Consider the following 11,103-nt stretch of genomic DNA (forward strand, 5'->3'; position numbering starts at 1 on the left):
AATGGCCTTGGGCGCTGACCAATCATCGCTGCGTATGGCAGCAACCTGGTTTTGATTGGCTATCGAACGGAAAGATCTGCCTTCCTCTGGTGGCGAGCGAGCGACCGTCGAGAGTGGGGCGACAACTCATGCAATAAGATCTTGGATCATAGACTAGCTATCATTTAATACTTCCTCGTGCCTTCTTCGCCTAGTACGCACGCCGGTCTATGCGTGACCACGAAAATACGAGAAAGACCAGGTGGACACCAAGAGGCCAGGTCGATTCAAGCCACCATGCGTCTCGCACAGGAGGTTTGGTACTATATTGATTCCGTCCATTTCTTAGGCCATGGGCGCGCGGGTGAAGCTTGTATGAGTACTTCGCGGACTCGTCGCAAACCAGGCGCGATCGCCCACATCGATCGTGATGTCTTCGTCCACGTTGCCGCTGCCAAAGGCCCCGTAGAGTGCTTTTTCAAGAGCCGACTGCAGATGCACATCGCCCGTCGCCTCGTCGCGGAGGACGCTCGCCAGGATCACGTCAAAGTTGCGCTTGTAGTTCTTGAGCATATGGCGCGCAGGTTTGCGCCGCACGTCGACAATCTAAAGAGAATCAGAAACGATTACAAGTGCGCGCGTACGAGGTTCTTCTCGGCAAACGTCGGCCGAATGAGAAAGTCGCCGTTCATGCGGCCGTCGAGCACGACTTCGGTGCCGACGTGCTTGTAGAGCTTTTTGCGGCGGCTCCAGCACTCGGGCTGGAGACTCTGCGGCAGCCCGCAGATGATATCGCCTTCGTTCACGACGCGGAACGCCAGTGGCACCTAACCGTCACTATAGCGTCCGTCCATTTACAAGCCGTCAACCAACCGCACGGTTGAACGATTGTGCAAAGCGGTGGCACCCGACGCGCGGCGATCCGTAGTTGTACATGATGACGCGCGCGTGGAAATGCGTGCGCAAGTCGAGGGCCGCGATCGTCGCGAGGGCACCACCGAGCGAATGGCCTACCTCGAATCGAATCCATATCTTATACGATGCTTCATCCATACCGGTCGTATACACTTGGACGTGGTGCTCGGGCGCGAGGCCCTGGAGGCGATACTCGCTGCAGAGCGACCGCAGCGTCGCATGCACGCGGTCGCGGATCGAGTTGTACGCGTGGACAAATCCCCGGTGTACGTACCCCGGCTTGGCGCCGTCGTCGCCTACGCCATGTCCGGGTGAGCGACGATGATGCTAAAAAATCCATATCTACCAGGCCACGGGTGCGGGTCAAGTGCGATCTCGAGGTCGGTCTTGACGTTGGTCTTGGACGCGGTGCCCCGGAAGGCAAACACGATTTTGGCGTCGCCTTGCAGCACCAAGCAGTGCGTGTCGCTGCCAACATCATGCAGGTACGCGACCTCGTGCATGCCGTCGCGGGCCAACGCCTCTTGGTTGCAGTACGCGGACGGATGCAAATGCTCGAGCGGATTCTCGTCACCCGCTTCGTCCCGCAAGCTCAGCGTCGACTTGTAGTACGCGAGGCGCGACGCGTTAAAGAGCCGACATGCTGTCTCGAGACAGAAAATGTGGTGCGGCGTCGAGAGCGGTTTGCAGCGGAAGGCGTCCGCGCGGGGAAGCCCTCGCCCGCTGCTGCCTTTGCCGCTCTTGGTGAACATGCTGGCCGACGACGTCGCCGTCGTCGGTGTCGTCGGTGTCGGCGTCGTCGGTGACAGCTCCTGGGGCGTATGGATAAACTGCCGCTTCTCGCGGATGACGTAGCCGCGCGGGACGTCGCCCGTCGTCGACGCATAGCGCGTCGGCGGGTAGAATGCCACGACGGCAATGTACATGAGACCTGTGAACGTGCACTCGGTCATGACGCTTGTCTGGCGCACGAACGTCGGCTTGTACGCCGAGACGACGGCATACGCGCTGAAGAAGACGACGTTGATGAGCAAGAGCGCGAGCAGTGCGTACGCGATCATCGACATGAAGCGGAACGCGAGCGACTGGTACCGCGTCTCCGAGTACCGCTTCTTCTGGAGGTGCGCCGAGACGTTGAAGCAGACGCTGACGAGCAGCGCGACGCCAAAGACGCACAAGCCCGTGTCAGCAGTCGCGACGACGAGATCGATGTTGGTCGTCGCGCCAAAATGCGCCGACGTGAGGATGACGAGCGCGAGCCGCGCGCCGAGCACGAGCAGCACGAGGACGCTCTTGACGATGATGAAGCGCGCGCCGAGGAACGCGATCGCTGCGCCGTTTCTAAAGGACCGGGGGTTCGTCTTGCGGTAGCTGTCGATGATAGTGAGGAGCGCGCCAAGCGCTAGCGTGTACACGACCGTCTCCCAGACGCTGCGAAAGACAATGTACATGTTGGGGACGGCGCCGAGCCACGGCAGCGTCGCCAGCACCGAGATCGGGTTGGTCTGGACACCGAGGGCGACCAAGATGAGTGCAAACAGCTTGCGTTCCAAGCTCAAATGCATGACGAGCCAGTGCCCGAGCGATAGTTGCGCACCCGAAGGGTGCATGCGGTTGTGGTGGCGCCGAAGGCAGTAGAGATAGTGCCCGAGCAGCCCGAGCGTGCCAAAGCCCAGGATCGCTTTCGTCGCGAGGCCAGCGGTCTCGTAGCCATTGAGCATGGCCTCTAAATGCAGCTCGAACGACCCGAGGAGCGCCGTCTCGGCGATCGAGAGCGAGATGCGGTAGCGTTGTCGCCGCGCATCAAAGAGAGACGCGCCGTACTTTTTCATGAAAACGCCCACCAATGGAATGTCGGCGCAGTGCTCGGCGTCGCAGGTCGTGAGAAGCTCGTTGCTGTAGTCGGTGACAAGGTCGTCGGTGGCCGTGACGCTCAACGTGTAGCGCCCGAGACGGTGGACGCCGGCACCGAGGCGTCGTGCGGTCGCGTTGGCGAGCCGCACGCTGAGCCGGAATACGTCCGGTGTCTTGGGCAGTGACGGGTGGTAGACTTCAATGACGTGCGACCCGACGGTGGGCGACTGCCACGTGGCGTCCGGACATGGCGTCTTGTCGAGCGACGAGCAGAGCGCACTGTTGTTGGTATCGTTTCGCGCGAGCTGGACGCTAAACGGGATGAAATGCGCCTGTGCGAGCACGATAATGATGTTGATCAAGACCAAGAGACCCGCGAGGCAGAGCAAGAGCCGGAGAACGTCTACACCACGTCGACCATATAAGCACGTGGTTGATCGGACACGAGGAAGGCATGTACGCTTGGGCATCGTTTCGAGGTAGATCTGCGGATGGACATTGATGACGACTGCGCGGTGGGTTCGTGCTTGCAGCGTCAGCTACGCAGGATTCCTTGCATGAGCTATTTGCTCTCGTGCAAGAGCGATGACAACCTGCGTCACGTCAATGTAGCTCTCGATCGAGTTGGCGACTTTGCCTCGCGGCGGCAGCGGCGTACCAGGCGAAAGCCCGATGGACGACCGACGAGCAGGGCTCGGTTCGTCGCCCGTCGCATAGTCGACATCCGTCTCGGCGGCCGTTTGCGGGGGCACGGTGAAGAGGCCCATTTGGGCTTGGGCGCGGATGAGGGCCGCGACTGCGCTGCCGCCGGCGTTGTACACATGCGCACCGGCGTTGCGGACGTTCTCGAGGAGGTCGTGCGCGTGCGTCGTGTGCAAAAGGACGCGCTCGAGGAGGTGCTCGTGCTGGATCTGGTCCACGAGTTGGTTGTCGGCGTCGTCGACGTCGTGGTGGTCCGTGTCGAGCGTCTCGTTGGCCGACTTGAACGACTGGACATGATAAATAAAGACGAGGACGGGGCAGCCAAAGATGAGGCACGTGCCCGCGATGTTGAGGAGCTGTCCAAGCACTACGCGTCGTATCGGCATGAGCACCACAAGAGTAAGACGATGCGTACGCGAGAGGCGGCAACGGCCCAAGCAGAGCGACGTTATGCCAGGCATGCATTGGTACGAGTCGTCGCACTGGGCCACGTAGGCCATGCAGTGGCACTGGTTCACGCTGCAGCCGGGCTCGGCGCTGTCCGTGAGCAAGCTTCCGCCGCACACGGATGGCGACCACGGCTAGCCAGGATGCGCAGTAAGATGCGGTGCCATGGCGTGTAGCCGACTATTACCACAGTCGACGCGGCGACGACGGCGACCGCCAGGAGCAGCAGCAGCAGGCGCATCGTTTGTGACATGGGCGTGAGTTGGACAAGCCAGCACAAGAACCAAGATTGATGACCGCGAAATGGCCAATCAAATGCCGAGAATTCGAGTTTCAATGCGACCTGCGATGTTGTATGGGGTTGGGTGGCTTTTTATTTTATGACTCTGGAAATAGTGTTCGAAATGGGAAAACCCCTGCGTAGTCGAGGCATGGCCGCCGACCAGCGTCGGGCCTTGTATCGTACTCTATTACTCTATAGGCGCAGAGGACAAGTCAGTGAATGATGCGTCGGCCTTCCAATCGCGCGACTGTGCCGTTGCGAGAGTTTATCATACACTATTTAACGATGTATCCGGATACGGGATGGCGCCTGTCCGGTCGGAAACGTGGAAGGCAGCGATGAGCGCAAGTCAGGACTCGGGCGCCGGTCGGGCCGTGCGCTTCGCCTTCACGGAAGAGATCATCAATCCCGAGGGCGCAGAAGGCAGGCCCCATCAAGATGAGGAGGAGAACCAGGCGCCGCCCTCGGATAACGCGCCGCCAGAGTCTGGGTACGTCTGGTGCCTGCGGTCGATGATTGCTCATGACCAAGGCACAGGAACGGCCTGCTTGGCCTTAAGGTGCGCAACTTTGGCCCGTTCGTCATTGCGCAAAAGTACGAGCTCATGGACGGCACGGGCAGCGCCGTATGGCAGGCGGCCGAGGCCATGCTGCAAATCATGACGATGCCGCAGTACCAAGGAATGCTACACAGCCGCAAGGTGCGCATGAGTCTCTGCCGACAGCATGCGTCACAGCAATGCGACGTTTGGATAGGTGCTCGAGCTGGGCGCGGGCACGGGGGTCAACGCGCTGGCGGCGGCCATGTGGAGTGGCCACGTCGTCGCAACGGACGGCGACCTCGACTCGGTCTCACTCATCGAAGAAAACGTCAAGCAGAACCAGCTCCACCTGCCACGGTCACACGACGCGTGGTAATGCTAGTATAAACTCAAGCCATGCGTAGGCCCATCACGGTGCGGCATCTCGAGTGGGGCAACCAGGCGCAGATCAAGGGGCTCAAGCACGAGTTTGGGCTCTTCGACGTCATCCTTGGCAGCGACGTGCTCTTCAACGCGATTGAGGGTCCTCTCCTCGTCACAATCTACGAGCTCTGTGGCGTGCATGGCATTGTGATCCTCACGCACACGCCGCGCGAGACGGCCCGGGAAAACGCCATCCTGCAGAGCTTCACGCGCTACTTCAACATGACGCAGGTAGCATCCACAATGGCTCCTGTCGATAGCTTATATGTACTACCTAGTCGATGGTCACGGGTACAAGCGTCATTTGTACCATCTTATCGCGCAAGGTCACGACCTACTATTGACGCTGCGAATCTCGTCGTCGTTTATTTGTTGTGATGGCGGAAATTCGGGTTGACATAGTGCGAAGAGCAAGCGACTCTGGCGTGGTAGCGCTGCATGCTAGCCTTATCACTCTCCCGCCACGTCGAGCGGTGTCTCTCGAGTCGCTTTCGGCACCTGGTGGCGTGTGTGTACGGCCAATTGGGTTGAGATGTGATTTGTTTGATTGAACCACCCTATTTGCTTGACAAGCTAGCGTGAGCACAGGATCGTGGAAATGACGCGGCATTCAGTACGCCATGGAAAGGAAAGCGGTAACGATGCACTACGATCTACTGCAGCCGGTCATCTAATGACGAGCGAGCACATCAACCAAGTGACAGACTTTTCTATGCCTTGTTGGTCGAGAGCACGAAACCGGCTGCGGCTTAGCGATCCCCTTGCGCCATTTCCCGTCGAACGAGCGCGCCACCGACGCGTTGATGCGACCAAGACACGCTTTCTGTGACTCGGTTGTGGCCCCATGTACACTTGCCACGTGGGCCACTGGTGCGGAGCGGAACTATATCTTTCATGATCAAACCTAAGAAAGGCGTCGACAGTATCTCTATCTATGAGTCACTGCGAGCCACTCCGTCAGGAAACTTGTGGGGCTGTACCCCCTACTCTCTGGAAACGTCAGTAAATCCAGGACGCGACGACTAACTCACATATTCTGCGCCGTCGACAGGCACACAAGTAAGCGAGATGAACGCACCCGCCAAGAACCTCTCCGTCCGCAACGAGTCGCAATGGATGAGTGCCATAACACCGAATGAATCGAGCCTCTTGGACGCCTCTTTCCTCGCTGTCATTGACGGCGCCGTCCGGATTCAGACCACGCTGCCAGCCTCGATGCTGGAGCACGCATTCGCGGGCGACAACCACACAAGCTGCGATCGTTCTAGCAAAAGATATCGATTTTTCGGTCAATCCGACAGTGTCAATCTAGGGCGGTTCTTCACTTTGCTCGAGAGGCATGATGTTCGTAGCTAGGACATCAACCCACTAGCTCATAGCGATACGTAGATATGAGCAGTGAAGTCCCTAACTACGTATATAAACCTGGTTTTATGTACCCTCATGTCGACCCACAAACGAGCACAAAATAAATGTGACGCGTCCAATGGCGCCAACGCCCCGTAGCACGTTCACGGCACGTTCGGCAGAGCCGCCACCGGCCCCAACGGATCGCACCCTTGAAAGATCGCCAACGACCAATCGGGTCGCGCGGCCGCCAAGCTCCCGTCCAAATCATTTGCGATCCGCCATGTCGGTTCCGCTGCCAACATCTCCGCACGACGGCTGCCCGACGCTTACGGCGAGCCGCGTCGCGCTCACGAAACTGCACCGATCTCGTCTCGGCTCGACGACGGACCGGACCAGCTCGATTCGGTGGCCCACCGACCTCCACGCAGGCACGAGCCCGAGCTTTGACCGGCGCCGCCCGTCCGACGCAGTCGTGTCGCCCTTCTTGAGCGCCGCGCGCTGTGGCAGCGCAGTCGATGTCGCCAAGTACCTCGAAATCCAAAAAGCCGACGAGTGGAGCGTGGTCGATCCGACGACGCAGCAAAACGCGCTGCATGTCGCGGTCGCGCACGGCCATCTGCACATCGCCAAACGTCTTTGCAGCCACCCGTTTGGCCCGCGGTGGCTTGCATCGACCGACGTGTATCTCAACACGCCGCTGCACGTGGCCGCTAGCACCTCGCGCCGCTTGACGCAGCTGCTGCTCGATGCCGGCGCAGGCGTCAACGCGCTCAACCAAGCGTGCGAGACGCCGCTGAGCATGCACATTGCGAGCACGGCCAAGGACGACCCGGGCCTCGCCGAGCGCTTGCTCACGCACGGCGCCGACGCCAACGCCGTCCTCCGCGGCGAGTCGCTTCTACATGCGGCCGTCGACCGTGGCCTGCTCAACATCGCGTGCCGCCTCGTGCGCTTTGGCGGCCGCCTCGACACGAGAGACGGCCACGGCCGCATGGTGTTCGACAAGGTCAACGCCAAAGCTAGTCGCAAGCTCTTCGCGTACATTCCGTCGCCCTTGCCGTGGGTGCCCGACGACGCCCGCGACCACTGCATGGAGTGCAGTCGCCGCTTCAGTCCATTGCTCGCGCGCCGCCACCACTGTCGCCACTGCGGCCGGCTGTGCTGCGCCGCTTGTACAAGTGCGTTTGTGCTCATTGAAGGCTCGCCGCTCCAGCACAAGCCCCAGCGTGTGTGCGATCCGTGTCTTGGCGTCCTCAAAGGCTACTACGAGGCCGACGACGAGGCCAATGTCGTCCGCACGACGCGCGCCAGCCTCGTGTACAACCAGCTCGTCGACCGCTCGTCGTCGTCGTTGGCTGCTGCGCGGTGAGACGCTTCTCCTCTGTACAGTCATAACACAAGCTCTGTATGAATGCGTCGAACTTGCTCCTATCGATTGCCCTGCCCAACGTACTAGTAGTCTGTACAGCGCAACCGTGGTCAAGGCACCTTTGTGGGGTAGAAAGTCGACATGCATTTTACAGAGCGTTAGCCAAAGCCGCCAAACGTGATTTGCGTCATGGCGACCGTCGGCTTGTTTTGAGGCCTTCGAGGCGCTCGCGGTATGCCATCCCGTACTGGACACTGTCGCGGCGAGGCGGCGGCCCGGCGTTTTGCGACATGGGGCGCACGGGCACGGCCACGTCCAAGTGCTTGCTCGAGTGACCCATCATGAGGCGCGCGGCGGCGGCACCTGGGCCGGGCCCGGCATCGCGAGTGGCTTCTTTTCCTTGAGTTCGAGATGGTGCAGCTTGTCCGTGCCAGTGTAGCCAAAGCAGTCGCGTCCGAGCTCCTTCTTGCTTCCGCCTTTGAGGATCGGCGGGAGCTTGGTGCTTTCGTCGCCCTTGCGGTGGAGTGGTGCCGTAAGGCGCAGCAGTTGGTCTTGGATGTTGCTCTGGCACGCTTCGAGCATTTTCTTGTAAATGGCGTTTTTCGCGGTCGCAATCGGCGGCGGGTACAAGCGGACAAAGTCGACGAGCTCTTCGCCGTCCCACTGGGGGGCATAGTCGAAGACGCCTTTCGTGTACTTGGCCTGCAAGCTCTTGTGGAGCTCGTCTTGGTTGTGTTCGAACTTTTGCACGATGAGCGGGACGTCCTTGCACTTTTCCGGGTTCATGTCCGAGTAGAACGCGAGAAGGGCCTTTGTGAGATCGTCGCGCGACATGGGCGGCGAGGACGCGGCTGGCATCGTGGTTGTCTCGGGCCCATCGCCGTCTTGATTGTTGTCGACGTCGGGCGCTCTCTCACCGCCGTAGAGGCGCTGCTGGAGGTGTTTGGCCTGCGTGCTCTCGTAGTTGGCCTTGTCGTCACCCGAGATTTGCATGATATCGAGCGTTTGGTTGAGAAGCCGCTCCTTGATGTTCCAGTCGAGGGGCGAGTCGCAATGGAAGCTCGGCAAATGGTTGACCTCGAGGAGCCACGGCTTGAGGTGGTCGTCGACAAGCACGTCCATGCCAAGGACGGCAAAGCTTGAGGACGCGACGTTGGGGTGGTCGTCGGGCCGCTTGGGGAATTTTGCAAACGTGCTATGGTACTCGTGTGCGATCGTCGGCTGGACCGCAAGGATCGACTTGAGGCAAATGTCACCGATGCCTTCCCAGAGCGCATCCACTGCGGCTGCGGCGTGCGTCTCGCCGAGCCACGAGAGGAACCAGCGCAGCGACCGCTTGCTGCCTTGGCCATCGACAGCCTCGTCTTTGTTTTTCTCAAAGTTGTTGGAGCGTTTATTGATTGCATAGTTGGTGAGGTGCATGAACTTCTGCTCCATATTGGCCGCGTTCGGCGCCGTGTAGTCGGCCGTGCACATGCGGACGAGGCCGTCCTGGAAGAGGTACACCCGCAGCGGCGAGATCGACGAGATGAGCACGTAGATGCGCAGGTCAAACTTCTTGCCGCCAATGAGCAAGGGCGACGGCAAGTAGCGCTGCGCCACAAAGATGTCGGTCTTGCTCACGTCCTTGAGTTGTTTGGTGAGGAAGACGCCACGGCCTTGGCATGAGTGGTCGGGCTTGATGATGAACGCGCGCGACGACGTCCCGTCCGCGTTGAATTGCTGCGAGAATTCCGTGTAATCGAACGGCAAGATCCACGTCTTGGGGCAAAAGTCGTACTGGGCTGGAAAGAGTTTGGTCATGCGCTGGAAGTTGCGGGCGAGCTTCGACTTGCGCGCCAAGTTGGACATGCCAGGGAAATGGTTGACCTTCTGGAACGGTTGCATGTGCTTGAACGTATTGAGGAAGTCGGGCACGTCGATCCAGTGGAGGTTGCAGCTCGCAATCCCTGCCTTGTCGTCTTCGTCCGACACCATCTTCCACCCCCGGTCCTTTGCGATCTTCTTGATGACCTCGTACTTGGCCAGCGTCATGTTGATCTTGATCTTGCGCGGCTTCTTGGCCCGCTTCTCGGCCATCTTGGCGCTGATCGACTTGGTGGAGTGGCCTAAATTTAGGCGACGAATGCATAGCGTTTCATAGTAGCTCGCAGTTGTCGCAGCAGTTGCGGGATCGAGACAAGATGGAGACGCGTGAGATGGCGAGGACAGTACACCACAGGTCGAACAGGGTCAATGGGTTCTTGATCGTCGTCCTGCGAGGCTTGCACGCAAGGGCCAAAGTACCGAGATGCAAGCTGCAAGAAGGCGAGCAAGGAATGGATAATGCTGTCAAATGCTTCTGCCAGGAGTCGTTGATGCAGCGATATCTCGCTGCCGAGAGTTTCGGTATTAGCCCAGGACGAGCGACACTGAGGGTAGAGTCCGTCTAGCCATAAATTCCACAGATTCAAAGCAAAGGCGAGCGCGACCTGGTGAAAGGCTACAGGACCAGAGACTGCCAAGCGACCGGGTGTTTGAGCAGAGAAACCGGCGGCAGAAAAGGAATCGTCTGCATTGTCGTCGCTCGAGTCTTGAGCGCTGGTTGCTCGCCCGTATACCGTCCGAGCCATTTAGGTCACTGCGTAATATCCTGCTAACTTTAAACTGGTATTTGCTGTAGCATAGCCATGCTTTCCGATGGCATTTACGACAGTTGAGGAACCTCGTCAGGTGCTTGATGGACCTCTTCCTCCACCCCTAGTACTGGTACGCAGCTTGGTGGGTCGACGGTGTTTCCACTTGGGACTTTGCCGAATGTCGTTGCGCGAAATTCGGCATTTTGGCGGCGCCGGACTGGTGCGCAATACATTGGGTGGCGCGTAGAATTCGGCAAAGTCCGAATTGGATGGCGTATAAATAAATTGCGGTAAACCACACAACCCAATTTGTCTCTCCTTTGTATGCAAGGAGGCGATCGCCGCTGAGCTCGGTCCGTTCTCGTCGCAGTTGATCCAAGCAGTACCTCAGCAGACCATGGCATCTCCCGCCGAGCCCATCAAGTCCTTGTCCGACAGCGGCAGCAACAGCTCGTCCGACGGCAGCGACAGCGACAGCTCGTCGTCCAGCGGCTCGTCGTCGTCGTCCGAGTCGGAGGCCGAGGACAACGCATCGGAGGCCGCGCCATCGGCCGCGCGCGCCGTACCTGACGCCAAGCCCGTCATGAGCACGTCGCCGGAAGCCGCTATGCCCAACCGGAAC

At 59.6% G+C, this 11,103-nt stretch overlaps 5 protein-coding genes across 5 annotated transcripts in view; 3 read left to right on the forward strand and 2 right to left on the reverse strand.

Annotated features, from left to right (window-relative positions):
* Window positions 1–256: 256 nt before the first annotated feature.
* On the reverse strand, window positions 257–4,138 carry SPRG_08473 (hypothetical protein; the record flags this gene model as incomplete). Its single annotated transcript, XM_012347718.1, has 9 exons — window positions 257–585; window positions 624–806; window positions 853–989; window positions 1,035–1,190; window positions 1,241–3,151; window positions 3,209–3,287; window positions 3,342–3,817; window positions 3,866–4,031; window positions 4,085–4,138. 9 exons carry the CDS (start codon window positions 4,136–4,138, stop codon window positions 325–327), a joined length of 3,423 nt encoding a protein of 1,140 aa, XP_012203108.1. The 3' UTR covers window positions 257–324.
* A 367-nt stretch (window positions 4,139–4,505) lies between these two features.
* On the forward strand, window positions 4,506–5,488 carry SPRG_08474 (hypothetical protein; the record flags this gene model as incomplete). The annotated part of the gene is made up of 5 exons (XM_012347719.1): window positions 4,506–4,670; window positions 4,718–4,880; window positions 4,936–5,078; window positions 5,126–5,375; window positions 5,423–5,488. The coding sequence occupies exons 1-5, from the start codon at window positions 4,519–4,521 to the stop codon at window positions 5,486–5,488; spliced, it is 774 nt and encodes a 257-aa protein (XP_012203109.1). The 5' UTR covers window positions 4,506–4,518.
* A 1,286-nt stretch (window positions 5,489–6,774) lies between these two features.
* Window positions 6,775–7,863, forward strand: SPRG_08475 (hypothetical protein; the record flags this gene model as incomplete). Its single annotated transcript, XM_012347720.1, has 2 exons — window positions 6,775–7,720; window positions 7,754–7,863. 2 exons carry the CDS (start codon window positions 6,775–6,777, stop codon window positions 7,861–7,863), a joined length of 1,056 nt encoding a protein of 351 aa, XP_012203110.1.
* Window positions 7,864–8,021: 158 nt separating this feature from the next.
* SPRG_08476 (hypothetical protein) lies at window positions 8,022–9,942 on the reverse strand (the record flags this gene model as incomplete). The annotated part of the gene is made up of 3 exons (XM_012347721.1): window positions 8,022–8,079; window positions 8,112–8,185; window positions 8,227–9,942. 3 exons carry the CDS (start codon window positions 9,940–9,942, stop codon window positions 8,022–8,024), a joined length of 1,848 nt encoding a protein of 615 aa, XP_012203111.1.
* Window positions 9,943–10,878: 936 nt separating this feature from the next.
* The window catches only part of SPRG_20608 (hypothetical protein), a gene marked incomplete at both ends in the record, with an annotated part of 1,679 nt that continues 1,454 nt past the window's right edge, over window positions 10,879–11,103 (forward strand). The window contains one exon of the mRNA XM_012347826.1: window positions 10,879–11,072. Coding sequence (XP_012203216.1) covers window positions 10,879–11,072 — 194 coding nt within the window. The remainder of the gene's footprint in view (window positions 11,073–11,103) is intronic.

This window comes from Saprolegnia parasitica (assembly GCF_000151545.1).
Source record: "Saprolegnia parasitica CBS 223.65 unplaced genomic scaffold supercont2.38, whole genome shotgun sequence".
Lineage (NCBI taxonomy): Eukaryota > Oomycota > Saprolegniomycetes > Saprolegniales > Saprolegniaceae > Saprolegnia > Saprolegnia parasitica.